This window comes from Falco cherrug, chromosome 10 (genome assembly GCF_023634085.1).
Source record: "Falco cherrug isolate bFalChe1 chromosome 10, bFalChe1.pri, whole genome shotgun sequence".
Taxonomy (NCBI): Eukaryota; Metazoa; Chordata; class Aves; order Falconiformes; family Falconidae; genus Falco; species Falco cherrug.
Genome location: NC_073706.1, coordinates 15,995,193 through 16,010,325, shown reverse-complemented (window position 1 = coordinate 16,010,325; position 15,133 = coordinate 15,995,193). Strand labels below are relative to the sequence as shown.

General features: G+C 58.1%; 2 protein-coding genes across 2 annotated transcripts; both read right to left on the bottom strand.

Annotated features, from left to right (window-relative positions):
- Nucleotides 1–2,803: 2,803 nt before the first annotated feature.
- REM1 (RRAD and GEM like GTPase 1) lies at nucleotides 2,804–5,972 on the bottom strand. The gene is made up of 4 exons (XM_027813551.2): nucleotides 5,532–5,972; nucleotides 5,224–5,336; nucleotides 3,915–4,119; nucleotides 2,804–3,714 (listed from the first exon to the last, which is right to left on the bottom strand). The coding sequence occupies exons 1-4, from the start codon at nucleotides 5,845–5,847 to the stop codon at nucleotides 3,437–3,439; spliced, it is 912 nt and encodes a 303-aa protein (XP_027669352.2). The 5' UTR covers nucleotides 5,848–5,972; the 3' UTR covers nucleotides 2,804–3,436.
- A 3,529-nt stretch (nucleotides 5,973–9,501) lies between these two features.
- Nucleotides 9,502–14,873, bottom strand: C10H20orf96 (chromosome 10 C20orf96 homolog). Its single transcript, XM_027813552.2, is given in 11 exon segments — nucleotides 9,502–10,201; nucleotides 10,278–10,284; nucleotides 10,418–10,572; nucleotides 11,444–11,552; nucleotides 11,684–11,834; nucleotides 12,268–12,367; nucleotides 12,833–12,991; nucleotides 13,535–13,674; nucleotides 14,053–14,164; nucleotides 14,377–14,440; nucleotides 14,806–14,873. Coding segments are annotated over 11 exon segments (1,179 nt in total). The 3' UTR covers nucleotides 9,502–10,087.
- Nucleotides 14,874–15,133: the final 260 nt, after the last annotated feature.

Genomic DNA, 15,133 nt, shown 5'->3' with positions numbered 1-15,133 from the left:
GGAGTGGGTGAGAGTCTGGGGGTCCCTGCGGCCAGGGGGGACCCAGCCCCCCGCAGCCACAAGTGGGAAGGTGGCAGCTGCAGCCACCACCAGCCCAAGCGAGTTGGGCTTCTCCTCCATCCTGCCCTGGGTTTTCCTGCCCTTTGCTGTTTCTCAAGGACCCCCCTGCGCTGCTGGGGCTCCCCCATGACCTGCCCCAGCCCACCCGTGGCTGCACAAACAGCCCTTCTGTAAAAATGCTTCATAAATGGCAGCAAATTCTCCCTGCCGCTGGACCGGGGCCAGGGCTCTGCTGGAAAATTGGCTGAAATGCGTGTTTTCCTCACAAATATTCCCTCCCCTCCCAAGCCGCTGGCAGCCTGGCTGTGCCACCGAGCCTCCTCCTCCTCCCCAGCTCCTCTGTGTTGGTGCTGCGCATCCCTATCGCCCTCGCCAGGACGAGAGTCTGCTGAGAAGCAGAGACATCAGCAAAGGAAAAGATTGAGAAAAGTTAAATGGTGCTGCCCCTAGTTTAGATCTGAGCCACGGGCAGGGGAAGGGAGCACAGAAGGGATTAAAAAGCAATTTAATTTTTTTTTTTTTTAATGTTTTCTTCCTGGAATCTATTTCAGGACCAGGGGTGATTCATAGTTTTGTGTTTCAGGCAGAGGGCAGATGGAAAGGCCTCCTGGGAGCCCCTCTCTGCAGGGCTGGCCTCCTGCCCAGGATGCTGTCCTCTCCCTGCCACTAACTCTCCCACAAAGGAGAAGGACAGGCACCAAGGGCAGCAGCAGGCAGCCACGCAGGCAGCGTGCCCACACACACCCTGCTGCCTGCCATGGCCTGGCCTGGCACAGCACTGACCCCCTTATCGACCCCCTCACCCAGACCCTTATGGACCCCTCGGGGTGCCCACCCTCCCCCTAAACCCTGGCTTGGCTTGGGAACCCTTGGCAAAGGGGACGCAGGGTGATGCCTCCCCTCCCAGCCTCACCTCCACTGCGCTGCCCGCACACCACAGCCCTGCAGCGCTCCAGCCCCATTCTAGGCTCTGAGATGTGGCCCGGGTGGGAGCGGGTTTTGCCGTGGCGGCTGGGATCTCCTTGTGCACCCACTGAGGGAACTGAACAAAAAAACCAGTCATGTCTCTGCAGCCCGTTTGAGAGGGGCTGGTGTGTGGGGAGGGCTGGGGCAGCTCTCAGGGCTGGCATCCCAGTGCGGCCATGCACCGGCTGGGAGCCCACGGGGTCCTTGTCCCAGGGAGGCAGGGGGCAGAGCAGCAACCACCGGGACTGGTGGCACTGGGGCTGATGGTACCAGGGAATGGCATGGGGACTAATAGCGCTGGGGAGCAGGTGGGGCTGGGGAGATTGCAGCAGGGCCGATGGCCATGCAGGGACAGCTGGCACTGGGACAGCCCCGAGAGCACTTGCTGGGGGGGCTGGGGCTGCTGAACCCCGGCACTACCTGCCCCAGGTGTGGGACCAGTGGGGGCTGCAGGCAGCCCCCGCCCCCCCGCCCGCACCTCCTCCTTCCTCCCTCGTTTCTCAGTGCCTCGCCGTGGTCCCCCTTGGCCTCTCCTCCCACCCTCCAGCACAGCCGCATTTTTCTGGGTTTGAGCTCATTCTTTCCACTCCCCTCTCTGCCGGCTGCCAACTTTCCACCCCGTGCCCCCGCCCCCCCCTCGCCGCCACCTCCTGCAGCAGGGAAATGCCGGCTGCAGCTGTGGGAGACACTGGCAGCAGGAAGGAGCCCCTGTCTCTGCTGTGCAGCCCCCAGCCCCAGTGTGGCCAATGCTGTGTGAACTGCAGCGTTGCATCCAGCGGCACCAGGAGCTGCTGTGGGGGGGCTCCGGGACAGGGCCCTGGCAGAGCAGCCAGGGCCAGAGCCACGGCGAGGAGAGAGCAGCAATGTCACTGTCACCAACAGTTCAGGGAGGCACTGGGCAGCACAGAGCAAAACCCGAGTGGGCTTCCCCAGTCCCAGGGACAGAGCTGGCAGGGAGAAACCCTCACTGGGGTTTGCACCTGTGGAGAGACTGTTTTCCCACTGGGTTGCTGCCCCATCCCTGCTTCCCCTTTGCGCCAGTGACCCCCTCTCTGGCTGCACGGTGCTGGCCGCAGCCAGTGGCTCCCCACACTCGAGCCACAGAGTGAGTGGAAACTCCCGACCTGACCTAGGGAGGGAGGGCACCGCTGATCCTCCCTGGCGCTGGGCCTGGGGCCGCTGAGCAGGTTATCCCATGGCGTCCCGGCTGCTTGCTGGCAGCACAGCCTAAAAACAACCGGCAGAGCCCACACAGCTCCAGCACCACCTCCCCGGGTGCCCGGGGTCACTCACTGCTTGCTGCAGCCAAGCACGTCCTTTCCCGGCTGTGCAGCGCTGCAGCTGGTGCCACACTGCCCGGCTCCTGCCTCCCTGCCCTTCCCGGGGCAGCGGGAGCCACCAAGTGCCGGCTCCCTGCCCAGGCTCCCACGGTGCCTGGGGGCTGGAAAGCTGCACCTCAGTGGAGCTCAGCCCTTCCCAGAGGCTTCTCCAGAGCAGACTGGGAGCTGAGAGGTGCAGGGGGGCTGGGGGTTCTGCCGTCACAGGGGACAATGCTGCGACCACTGGGTGAGAAATCAGTTTTTCCACTATGGGCGGCAACCAGAAGCTCTCCCTGCCCTGAGAGGTTTCAGCTGGTGAAGCTGGAGCCCACCAAAGCCTGGCTGGAGCAGGAGGCAGATCCTCTGGCCCAGCTGTGGGCAAGGAACCAGGCCTGAATCCAGCCACGTGGCTCTGGGATGTGGCTCCCCATGGCAGGGACCCAGCAGAGACCAGCACCTCCCTGATGTGGTTTATTCTGCAGATGGAAGATTTTCCCCATTGCACCAGTACAGAGACAGCAGAAAACACTCTGTCTGAGAAGCACTGGTGCTAGGGACACATGGCACAAAGCCCTGGCACAGAGGGGCTGGGAGTGCCAGGTGATGCTGCCGGTGCTCCCCCAGCCCCTCTCCCTGGCCAGACTCAAGGATGCCCTTGAGGTGGACACCACTATGGTCCACTGCTGGTCCCTGCTGCCCTGCAAATGACAGGCACCATGAGTGGGACCTGCCATGCTTCTGGCAGCCTCCATCCCTGCAGGCAGTCCTGCAGCAGGGCACGGCCATCCCTCACCTCCCGCTCCCCGGGAGCGTTTGTAATCCAGGATCACACCACCCCAAGTGCAGGTGCCCATCCCACCCCCTGCTCCACGGGTGCAACCCAGGGACCCGGCTCCACTTGTCTCCCCTCCTGGAGGGGAAGTGGCCGGATCCAGAGCACCCCAGGCATCCCTCAACACCAGTTACAAGAGCTCCATGTCCTCAGCATCATTCCAGCCCCATCTGGGCTTTCCACAAAGCCACTGGTCATGCTGCTGGCAGAGAGGAGAGTCCCAGCCTGCGTGTGCGGAGGGATGGGAAAGCGGCGGCTCTCAGAGCACAGACAGGTCATGGCAGGACTTGGAGCGGAATTTGAGGGCCACTTTGCTGCTGTTCCTGGCCACCAGCCTGTCGAGGAAGCGTCGGGCTCTCTTGGTGAGGCTCTCCTTGCGCTTCTGGCTGGGCACGGGGCGTGTGCAGGACTCTTTGCCCCCTCGGCGCAGGCGGATCTGCCGCACTACCCCCTCGAAGAGCTCAGCCACGTTGTGCTGCAAAGCTGCCGATGTCTCTATGAACTTGCAGTCGAACACCACGGCGCAGGCACGGCCCTCTGCAAGGAAAGGGCAGGGAGGGGGCACAGCCCCGCTGGCACCCTGGGGGCTGGGGGACTGGCACTGCTGCATGTGGGGCAGCAGCTGCACGTCCAGGGACGAGGGGCCAAACACAGGAGAAGCAGCTGGACAAGGAGCCCAGGTGCAGGGCCCCCCTGGGTGTCCTGACCAGCCAGACACCCCGCTCCCCACCGCTCACCTTCAATAGAGACCTCGCGGCACCGCACCAGGTCGGTTTTATTCCCCACCAGGATGATGGGGATGTCCTCGGCCTGCCGTGCACGGCGCAGCTGGATGCGCAGCTCTGAGGCGCTCTCGAAGCTGCTCCGGTCGGTGATGGAGTAGACGATGACGTAGGCGTTCCCCACCTGCAGGCACTGGCTGCGGCACCAGTTCTCCTCACCCTGTCACCGTATGGGAAATGAGATGTCACTGCTCTGCAGGGGCCGCTGGCAGCCCTGCTGCTGCTGGGGGGAACAGCAGAGCACCCTAGCACTGATGGGACCTGCCAGCGCACCCCACCAGCCCCCATATCATGGGCAGCAGGCGTATGGGTCCCATTAAAAAAACGCAGATTAAAAGCTCTTGCTTTTGGGGGGTGTTTGAGAGTTTCCTCCTCTATCAGCAACAAACGGGTTGTGGGCTCAGCCTGGCTTGGGGGCCTGAGGTTGATCCAGCATTATAGGTGCAGCACCCTGCATGAACCAGGCCCTGCTCCCTGCCAGCCAGGGTGGAATTAAGCAACAGTGGAAATAAAGGGCCACTGTGGGGGTGTTACGGTGCTGGGGCATCTCCAGAAGGCACAGCTGTGCGTGCCAAATGCAGCCCCAGCCCACGCGGGTGCTGTGCCTGCGTTCAGAGCCTGGGCACTGGCTCCATCCCTGCTCCTGGGGACCAGTTGCTGCCCTGTGGCACCCACAGGAACACAGAGCCCCGGAGTGGAGGGAGGCAAAAGGGCGTTTCGGGGCAGGCAGTGACAGTGGTGCTGGCATTTCTGCCCAGGAGATGCCTTCACGTGCTGGGTGGAAGGAATGCCCTATGCCAGGCTCTTGGGGCCACTGCTCCGCCTGTTAAAGCGTGTGCCCTGGCTGGCAGCACTCACATGTGGATTTGCCCAGTCAGCTCCTTCAGCCCCATTCCCAAACCATTCCCATGCATTTCAAAGTGGACTGGCACCACACTCCTTCCACACAGCCCCTTGTCCTCCCCTCCTCGTGCGAGGGGGACCCTGTGCCCACACTGCTGCTGCTGTGCTCGCGGTGCCTCGGCACAAGAGCCCGCGCTGGCAAGAACACAGTGGGCAGCCTCCCATGCCAGGGAAAAGTGGGCAAAGAGCTGGTCAGAGATGGGACCCAGCACCTGGCTCACCCAGCATGTCCTCTACGCTGCAGCAAGGGCAGCGGTGGGCCCGGGACACGGCGAGGGAAGCCCCAGGGAGACCTTTGTGGCACTCAGAGGCCCTGAAGCTGTGGCCGCGCCCGTACAATGTCTCGTATGTCCCAGCTCACCCGGCCCCGCTGGCACCGTGGGATCCCCGGTGGCTGCTCCGGCTCCCAGGTGTCCATCACCAGCAGCGTGGTCTCCTCACCATCCACGCAGAGCGTGCGCTCATACACGGCCTCTGGAAGACAGCGGGAGAGCCCAGTTGGCGTAGCACAGCCCAGGCTGGAACACGGTGCTGGCACCGGGCTCCTCTCCGCCTCGCACGCAGGTTTCTCCCATCACGGGGCCGGACACAGCGCACCGCCGCGTCCTCCAGGCCCCCGGTGGGTGACCCTCAGAGGGGCCCCGAGCAGCGCCCCCACCAAGCACCCACCTCTGTGCTGCTCCAGCGGGTCCCGCTCCTGGACACCGGCGAAGAGGTTGACCAGGCTGGTCTTGCCCACGCCGGGGTCGCCCAGCAGCACCACGCGGTACCGGGGCTCGCCGGGCCCAGAGGAGCCCGAGGACTCGGAGGACCAGCTGCCCCGGGGTGCCGCGGTCCTGCCGCCGGGCTCGGAGGCGGACTGGCCAAGCTGGGGGTGGCGGGGCTCGCCCCCCGACGCGGCACCCGGTAGCCCCGGCCGCGGGAGGGGGGTGCTGGCCCTCCGCCGCAGCGGGCTCCTGCTCCCGCGCTGCGTGTTCAGGGTCATCGGCGGCACCGAGGGCAGCGGGCGGGGGGAGGCGCCCCCAGGGCCCCCGGCCGCGCCGCTCCCAGGGCCCGTCTGAGTCAGCAGCAGCTCAGGCACAACTTTCCCCGGGACAAGCTGGCTGCCGCCCGGCCCCGATGCTTTAAACACCGGGAGGTGGAGCCCCCTCGCCGCGGCCGGTCCCTCCCCCGCCGGGCACACCCCCGCCCGCCCTGCCCGGGCCCCGCAGGGTTCCCTGTGCCGGGGAACGGGAGTTCCCCCGGGGCGCGTCCCCTCGGTCCCCAGGAGCAGCCGGGGCGGGAGAGCGGCGGTGGCACCGGGCGGGATGCGCTGCCGCGGGCTCCGCCGCCTTCCCGTCCTGCGTGGGGCAGGTCCCCCGGGGACCCGGTGTCCCGGGGCCGGCTCGGCTCCATCTCGCGGCTGCGGGGGGCAGCGCAGGGCTCCGCCGCTTCGCCAAGTAAGGAGCGAGCCGAGCCCGGGCCGGTCCTGCCCGGTGCACGGCCCTTTGCCGGGACCACGGAGCCCTGCTCGGCCGGCGTCACGGGGCACCGGCGCCAAGAGCCGGCGGTGGAAGCCGTGGCCGGAGCTCGCTGAGCACCGGCAGGAGCAGGAGCTGGTTTTGTTTGAACTCATCGGTTGGCTCAGACCTGCGCCAGTGCTGCAGCACTGCACCAAAGTGCCCAGCACGGGTCTGACCCCACACTGGGACACTAGTCTGGCCCATGCTGGGATGCGCTGGCAGAGTGTCGTGGCACCAGGGCCATCCCAAGAACCCCTCACGGTCAGAGCACAGCTACTGGGAGGTCCTTTTTAGCTTCAGCCCCTCCGGTGTTACCGATACAGCACCAAGGGGCACGGCAGCACGTGGGGGAGGGCTGGCGATGGCTCCCTGATAGCTGTAGCTGTGGGGCTTGCCCCATGTGCCTTCCCAGGGCCTGCAGCCTGTGAGCGCAGCTCAGCCCATGCCAGTAACACCTTTACTGGACCACATAACCCACCAGCAAGATGCCCAGGAGGCTGAGCAGAGCTGGGATGGAGAAGCTGCTGACAGCAAAGGAGGCACTTTGTGGCTCAGCACCTCATCTGAGCCCGGCCGCACTCTGCGCTGGGTGAGGGGCCTAGAAGAAGAGCCTGGCCAAGCATCAGATGAGTACATCTCCTTGGGGGGGATGCTGGGGACCACCTCGGTATCTGGCATGTGCCTGAGAGAGAGGGCAGTTAGGAGGGACAAAGCAAAGGGTGGGAATAAGTTGCCGTACTTCAGCTAGTTTGGTGAGATGAGGAGGAGAAGCTCCTGCATGGGCAAGGCAGGAGGTGGGTGACTGCTTGGGTGCTCTGTGTGGCACGCTCAGGGTTTGGAGGTGTCTTGTCCCCTGTACAGCAGCCCCATCACCAGAAAGCATAAGATGGATGGTAGCTGTACTATCTTCTCTGAGTCCCCAGGTATGCCTATCCCAGATGTTTTTTGTAGACGAATGAAGCTGGGTTAATTAGCATTGATAATATACAACTGTGGGTTGGCCGATGTAGATAAGGTGCAGGTGTGGCTGGTTAAGTGGTTGAGAGCCAATGAAGAGAGAGCAGCTGAGGAAGAAGCAGAGAGAGGAAAAAGCAAGAGGAGAGACAACATGTGCCCTAGGTGAGGAAAGGAGAAGGCAGGAGAGGGATGTATGAAGAGTATATTGGTAGGAGATGGTAAAAAACCTTGTTGTAGCTAGCTAGTTTGGAGAGTGCTTCAACAGGTTTTAAGTGGGGAGGGTGCAGATACTTTTTCTGGGACACAAGCAGCAGCTGGGGTGAGCAGGGGCAAAACTACTTTAAAACCAGAGGAGGGCTGTTGTGTGCAGCTCCTGTTCAACCTGAACCAGAGCCCAGCCTGACCTCCAGCTCACTGCAGCACTCTCTGGCTTTTCGGCTCAGCCGTCATGGTCTAGCCCAGCCACTAACCACTCTGCCTACAAAAGAAATTAGCTCCAAGCCTGCACCCTGCCATTAGATCATGCTTGCCACAGAGCCCCTCTGCAAGGCAGGCTCGGTGCTCGCTGGCCTTCCCAGAGAGGCACAGCCAGATATAACCTCCAGGGCTCTGAGGGAGAAGGAATGAAATTAGCTGCCCCTCACTGTCCATCCTGAAAGACAAACAGAAGTGCAGGCAGCCTGTTGGAGCAGCTAGGTACATCTGCTTTCTCGCAGAGAGAAGACAAGCACAGCAGGCTGGGCTTGCTCAGGGCTGAGCTCATCCATCTCTGTCTCAGCCCAGGACATACTGTGCGTCCAGAGTGCCCCCAGCGCAGGGCCTGAAGTTGGTGAAATGCTCCTGGGGCCCCATGAAGCAAGAGGATTTATAAAGAGGGGAAGCTGAAATGCAGATGGGAATGGATACGCAGGGGGCTACAGCTCCTCCAGGGTTCTAGGGGTTGCCAGCAACACACAGGGACCCAAGGAGGGCCAGCAAGAGTCCTGCACTCCTACGCACCCTTACACTCCCAGGCTGAGCGCAGCTCACTTCTGATTTTACTCTTTCAGGAAGCAAATCCAGTGCGTGGAACCAATGGGTTAATCAGAAACGAAGGGCTGGTGAAGTCGTGTGAAAAGTTGCAAGGAGGTCGGTGGGAAAGGGCTGAGGGATGGCGAAGAGGGCTCTGGCACAGGCTCCCGCCTGTCAGGGCGGGTAAGCACCAAATGCCTGACTTGTGATGTTACAGAAACTTTCCACTTGGGCCTTCCTGCTATTTTTAACTCTTTTTCCCAGCCACCCTCAGTAACCCCAGCCGCTATTGAGGCTAATTAATTCCCTTTTATTTATCATTTTTTATCAGAAAAAAAAAATTAAGTTGCTGTAATCCATCATACAGCTGCCCACCTCCCCCTGCAATCTCCTGATATGTTCTAGGCTTTCTCCCTGCTTTGGCTCGTGCCCCCACAGCACTGCAGCTGTACCTGGCTTCCAGCTAAACTCCAGGCCCTGGAGTGGGGCGTTCCAGCTCCTCTTGTCACCTGCACCATCACTGGTTTGCTGGGTGAATGTCTGCTCATCCCAAGGGATGATATTTTCATGCAAAATAACCCCTGCGTGCACGAGAGGCGCGAAGGAGGCGAGGGGCTGGCCCACACCTGCAGCAGTGGGATGCGCTGGGAAGGAATGACTGTTAACAGACATCTCTCTGCCAAGAACAATTTATATAGGCAGTTGCTGTAAATAAATGCACATATGCATGCTGTTCTGCAGACAGCTACAGGTTTCTGACTACAGCATACCGGAGATTTAAACACATTTGATCCATTTTTTCTCAGGTTTTGTGATTTTTTGCGATTTGTCCTGCTCTGGGCAGGACCCCACTGCCGTGGGACAAGGGGCAGCATCACACCTTCAGCCTGCGTGGGTTTGGTGGAAAACAGCCTGTCACAGCTGGCTGTTGGTATGCTTCAGCCCACAGACTCAGCCTGTCTGGGTCTGTCCCTGGGGAGAGCCCAGTATTCCTGTGATCAAGCTGGTAGGGCCTTCTTCCCATCAATGCTAAGTGAGGAGTCACCTTACGCTTTGTAATTCTTATATCCAGTATCAGCACAGCGCACATGGGTAAGCAGGAGTGGGGATTACCCACAGCCTCCACTCGGGACGTAATTAGCTACCAGAGAACTGGGGCAGGGAAACAGCAGTGAGAAAGATAACAAAGGTTTACTTTTTTGCTGCCAGCCAATGCTGACAACATTTTTTTACGTATTAGGGAAATGTCTGCCCATCTTGGTTCTCATAGAACATTGGTGCCATTTCATACAACCAAGGCGGCTCTAGATGGGCAGGACCTACCTTGACAAGGATGCTCCTCGCAAGCCTGCCCCTTGCCCTCAGTTTTGCTTCCCAACTGCAAAGCGAAAACAACAATAAAGTAAGTTAGTGTAGGCACAAGGGCCTTGAAAAGCTCTGCTGGTGCCGACCATCCCCAGCTGCAGCCACTAACAATCTCCACTTGCAGGCTGCACAAAGGGAAGGGACAGGATGAGACCAAGGATTGGTATCAGTTGTGGCTAGCTCCTAGCTGCTCTTAGGTGAGACCATGAGACCCTGCAACCGTCTTCCCAAGCAAAACCCAGCGTTAGCTGTGGGTTTATAGCTCAGGCTGGGTGTAGGTTTAGCCATGATGTCTGTGGAAATGATGGGGTAGGGTTATTAGCGCTCAGTGCCAAAGACTCTGCAGGCTAAGGCCACAGAAAAAGAACCATGCATGTTCACTGGCCAGCCTTACTTAGGTCTGTAGAGAAGAACGTCAGCAAAGATCAGGTCTCTTGCACTCTGGTGAAGTGTCTGGATGCTTCTCTTCAGCTCACCAATCTCCTCCTCCAGGTCCTTAATAATCTGAATGAATGACATTTCTAAGAGTTCTTTACTTTGCAATAGAAGCAGAAATTAAAGTTTTAAAGATTTTGCAAACAGCAGAGCTAGAAAACATCCCTCATGCAAGCAAGGCCTTAACAGGCTCCCTGAAACACCTGCTGGACTGCTCGTCCTCAGGTTGTCCTAACTGTCCACTGGGCTCCAGTGAAAATGGAAGGCAACGTACCCCACTAAGGCAGACAAAATATTCATGAAGGGCAAAGGCTGAGAGTGGCTGGCTCTGGCTGGTTCTTACCCAGCTTGCTCACCTCCCTTTGCCTCAGTATTTCATGTTGCAGACTGTAGTTGTTTATCACCATCTGCTTTGGGCCACCCTGGTGCAGCAACATCTCCTGTGTGGGTGAAGAGAAGAAAATCTTCTGAAGAAACTCCACGCTAACCACCAGGGTGAAGCCCTGATGCTGCCAGATGTCAATGCGGCCATGTCCAGATGCATCACTCATCAAGAAAATGATTTCTGCTCGAACCAGGTTTGGGTTCTAGCTCTAGAAAGAGACTGGTTGTGTTGATCATGGGACAAGACTGAGGAACTCAAGAGATCATTTTCCCAGGGAAAGGTTATTAATATTACTTGGGTAACTTACATTGCCTGTGCTTACAAATTCAGCTGTAAAAGGGCACAGCAGTTCTGCATCATAGCAGGCTGTAAATGGAGTCAGTAATTAATATTTTCTTAGTGCTCTCAAGCTGCTAACGCATGAAAAGTGCTAAGCACATCATGCAAGCCGGAACTGTGCAATAGGAGTTTCTCCTATTTTGGGAAGAATGACAGCAGTCCCTGCTCTGTAGTGCTGCATATAGTTTAATTTCCTCATTAATTTATTACAAACATATGTGTGCTACCACAGCGGTGTCACAGCCAATTAGCAAAGCAGCTACCTAAATAATGTAATAAAACAGGGACCATAAAAGCAGGGTGAATGTTGGGTCACGGTGCACTCGCCTCCATGCGGCAAACCCTCAGGAGTAAGCCTGAGACTGTTTCAACACATCAGACTACAGCAGAAACTCAGAAGTGCTCCTTGTGTACCCTCCCAGCTTGACAAACAGTTCCAGCACAGCATCAGGAGGGGAGCAGCAATGCCCTGTTACTCTCTGGGTGTTGGCTGTGCCATGCTATTGCTAACGGGCAATGTGTGGCAGCCCCTGCCCTGTCTCCCAGCTCCCAGAAACTGATCTCCCTTGCTGGAACATCATGTGAACTCCATAAATCTCCATGACTTTCTGTAATAGCACCTCTTGTTCCGCCCATGCCTTCTCTTCCAGTTCCTCCAAGATGGCCTTCCCCATTTCTTCTGCCTTGTCTGTCTCCTTCTGAGGACAGCAGGAAGCGGTGCACAGAAACAACAGGAGCATTAGGCAAGATAACTACGGTGTTCCTTCATCCCCTGCCCTCTCCTTCCTCCCTGGCAATGCTGCAGGCAGGGAAGGAGAGGTCCCTGCATCTGCTGCTGCTCCTTCAGGTTCTGGATGCTGTGCTGCAGAAAGACTGTCTGGACAGCTTGTTCCAGATGCTGTCCATCGATGTAGGTCCACAGGATGTCCTGGAGAACCTGCACTTTTGATGTGACTTCATCCAGCTGCTGCTGGAGCTCTGACTGAAAATCAAAACAGAAAATCTCAACCCAGGGGTTCCAGAGCTTTGCTTCTTCACTGAGCCAAGGAGTCTGTCCTGCATTTGCCTGAGCCCTTCTTTCTACAGAGATTACACACCCTGAGGGAAGTGGCAATGGCCACCCCGAGTCAGACCACCTTGACCAGATCCTGCCCCAACAGGACGTACGTATGGCTGCCAAGGAGGCGATTCTTCCTATGCCCCTGAGCAGAGGCTGCCACCTGTCACAGGGCTCTCTCCCTCCTGACAGGCTGACAGGAAGATCATCCCCACAGAGCAAACAAGATTAATTTTCAGAAATGGAATTGTTTGACATTCAGAAGATCAACACAGTGTTTTTAACCTAGTAAGATGGAAAGCGAAGGTAATATGATCCTATAGACTGCATTTCACAGTAATGTGAGCAACTCACTTCCCAGATTCTTTTCCACTGTTTTTTCCATTTCCTGGAGCTCTGCCCTTGCTGTATCCAGCTGGTTCTGATTGAAGGTCTGCACCATTGCTTTCACCCTCTGCATGGGGAGAAATCCACTGCTTATTCCACAGAGCTCTGAAACGTCCCCCAGCACCATCCCTGACTGTGCTCTTGGGTGCTGCTGCTTGCATTAGCAGCACAGAGGGATCTGCCGCTGTGGCTGGTGCCAGTTCATGCACAGGAGCTGCTCTAGGAAGCGGGAGCCAGCTGGAGCCAAGGACATCATGGAGGGATGGATTTGGGCCATTACAGGGGTGACTACTGTTGCTTGGGTCAGTTACAGTCAAAGTGCTCTCACAGCTTTAAAGCATGGTCACAAAACAAGAGCAGCTCACAGGATCTTTGGGCACCAGGGAGCTCCCCCCAGGACTGGGGATGCCCCAGTCACACACTGTGCAGTGGAAGGGGCCAGGCAGCGCCTGACCCTTCTGCAGTACTAATGAGTAATGGGAAGTTCTCCATTCTGTTGAATTGGGTCTGTCGGTCAGCCCTAAAGCCTCACCTGAACTACTTCATACTGCTGCAGCAGGCTCCTGGCTTGCTTGGCAGTGCTGTTGTCAGTGTGCTGGATGTCCTTGATTAGCTGGTAGTTGGTCTCTGCCAGGTGGGTGCTAAGCTGCCTCAGCTCCTCAATGGTGTTTTTCTTCAGATTAATCAGATTCTACAGGAAATTGTGAATTATAGTGTTGGAGACTCCACCAGTCCACCTGCCCCAAGTTTTCTTACCATCGTCTGCCATCCCCGGGACGTTCCCATCCCAGGGTAAGGCACTCTGACTTCCCCCATACAGTACACCCCTGCTCCCATGTTCCTTACTACCAGCTGCACGGTCACCATGTTTTACAACCATCTTTCACCTACTAAAAAGCTGTGGTAGTGTCCTCCACCTCAACTCTGCTAGACTGAGTAAATCTGATACCAACAGTCTTTTCTAACAGGTCACATTTCCTAAATCTCATCCCTCCTGCTGCTACAGTCTGGACTCTCTCTTGGTTTCTCTTAATTTTTCTTGATAGACAATATCAAGGATAGATTTCACCAGCATTAAGCAGAGCAGCATAATTACCTCCAGTGTATTAATAAATAAACACATGCCATTTTGCAAGAACAAGTCAGGCTGCTAGAATTTCCTCCATAAAGGCAGCTGGGGTAACTGCATGGATTTGCAACCTGCATCCCAGCACTGGGTATCTGTGGCACGTACTGTGGTAATTTTGATCTCTTCCAAGGTTTTAGCTAGTTCAGCCTTCTGAAGAGCTGATTTCCTCTGAGTAGAACTTCTGTATTTCTCTTGGGATGATGTCTCTGAAGGCAAGGGTGGTTTTCTACTTGGTATAAATGCAACTAGTAAAACAAAAAAATACCCACCCAAAACAAAAAAGAAAAAGGCCTGTGCTTATTTCACAGCCCAGTTTCAACACCTTACATCTAGTCTCTCTTATCATACGTGGCTGAGGGAAATAAATGAACAACTGAGAGACTGAATTCAAACCTTCCACAGCGTCAGCAAAAGCTGCTCACAGTTCCAGCCCAGGAGCCCAGCCTACAGAGCACTCCCTGGCCTTTGCTAGTTCTCCCTCTTTATTCTCAGCATTTCACCTTGGGTAATTTGCTTTTTGTGTTTTTTGCTGAATGTCTCCCTGCAGAAAGCACTGGGTTAATGCAGAAGTGGCACCGGTGGGCCAGGGCAGCAGGGTGGTGTGTCAGGGAATCTCTCCCAGCCTGGCTTGTTCTCCCCTTTCTTCTTGTCCTCATCAGTGAGCGGTGGCCAAGTCATCCTGTGGGCTGGAGATTTCCTTTCCTCTGCTTCTGCCTTCTGCCATTTGCTGTAATCCTAAACTCAGCACAACAGTTAGCACAGAAAAGCCGGGGCATCAGAGGAAGTTGGTGAGCAGAGACCTCTCTGAACTGACCCACAGTTCCAGCTCCCCTCCGCAGCTCCTCTGGGGCTCCCAGGTGCCCCTTGACCGGCCTGGAGCAGCCAGTTTCCAGGCCTGGTTGAGAGACACTGCAAGTGTCATAAACCCATGGGAACAGGAGTCTTACTATTCTCTTGAACTCTTCCACAATACTGGGGAGCGGGCCCTGTGCATCCATCTCCAGGCAGGCTCTGGAAGGCAAAAGCATAACGCCACTGAAGCGGCTGAGCCCCACAGTGCTGCCTGTCCCCAGGGATAAGCCCCTGTGGGTCCAAAGACTGAGCAGAGCCAGGGACACTCCTGGGTTATTGTACCTTAGTGAGCCCCATCGTCACCTACCCCCCCTGCCTCACTGGGGAGCTCCCTAGCTATCCTCTTAGCCCGCCGGCGAGCCCACCTCCCCACCCCAGGCCCGCCGGGGACTCCTCCTGCCTGTCCCCTACGGGGACACTCCCCGGCCCACTCCTTTGTCCTCCTGGGAGCCCCTCACCCACCCGGGAGCCCACTTCGCCATGGCCCCCCGCCATCCTCCTGCGCCCCGGGGTTCCCCCCGTACCCCACGGCCCCCGCGGATGCCCCGTACCCCGCAGATGCCCCGTTTCCCGGCCCCGTCCCGGTCTCCATGGCGACAGCAGGCGGAGCGGAGCGGGGCCCGCGCCCAGGGAAGAGCGCCCCCTGCCGGATGTGCACGGCAGGAGCCCGGCGGCAGAGGCACGGGTTCGCACCGGGAAGGGATCAGCCGGGAAGGGATCCACGGGGGCGGGATCTGGGTGCCCGGGCCTGGTGGGAGCCGGGCCAGACCGGAGAGCCCTGCGGGACGGGGACTCGGCTGCTGAGGGAGAGCAGAGCCCGCGGCGGTAGCACCGAGCGAGGCCTGGAGAGCC

Bases quoted from the DNA above. Each gene is read 5' to 3' on its own strand.
- REM1 (XM_027813551.2), bottom strand. From the start codon at position 5,847: ATGACCCTGAACACGCAGCGCGGGAGCAGGAGCCCGCTGCGGCGGAGG. The intron at 5,337-5,531 runs GTGGGTGCTTGG...GCTGTCTTCCAG, and splicing joins CCCGCTGGAGCAGCACAGAG to AGGCCGTGTATGAGCGCACG. The intron at 3,715-3,914 runs GTGAGCGGTGGG...CTTTCCTTGCAG, and splicing joins CCGCGAGGTCTCTATTGAAG to AGGGCCGTGCCTGCGCCGTG.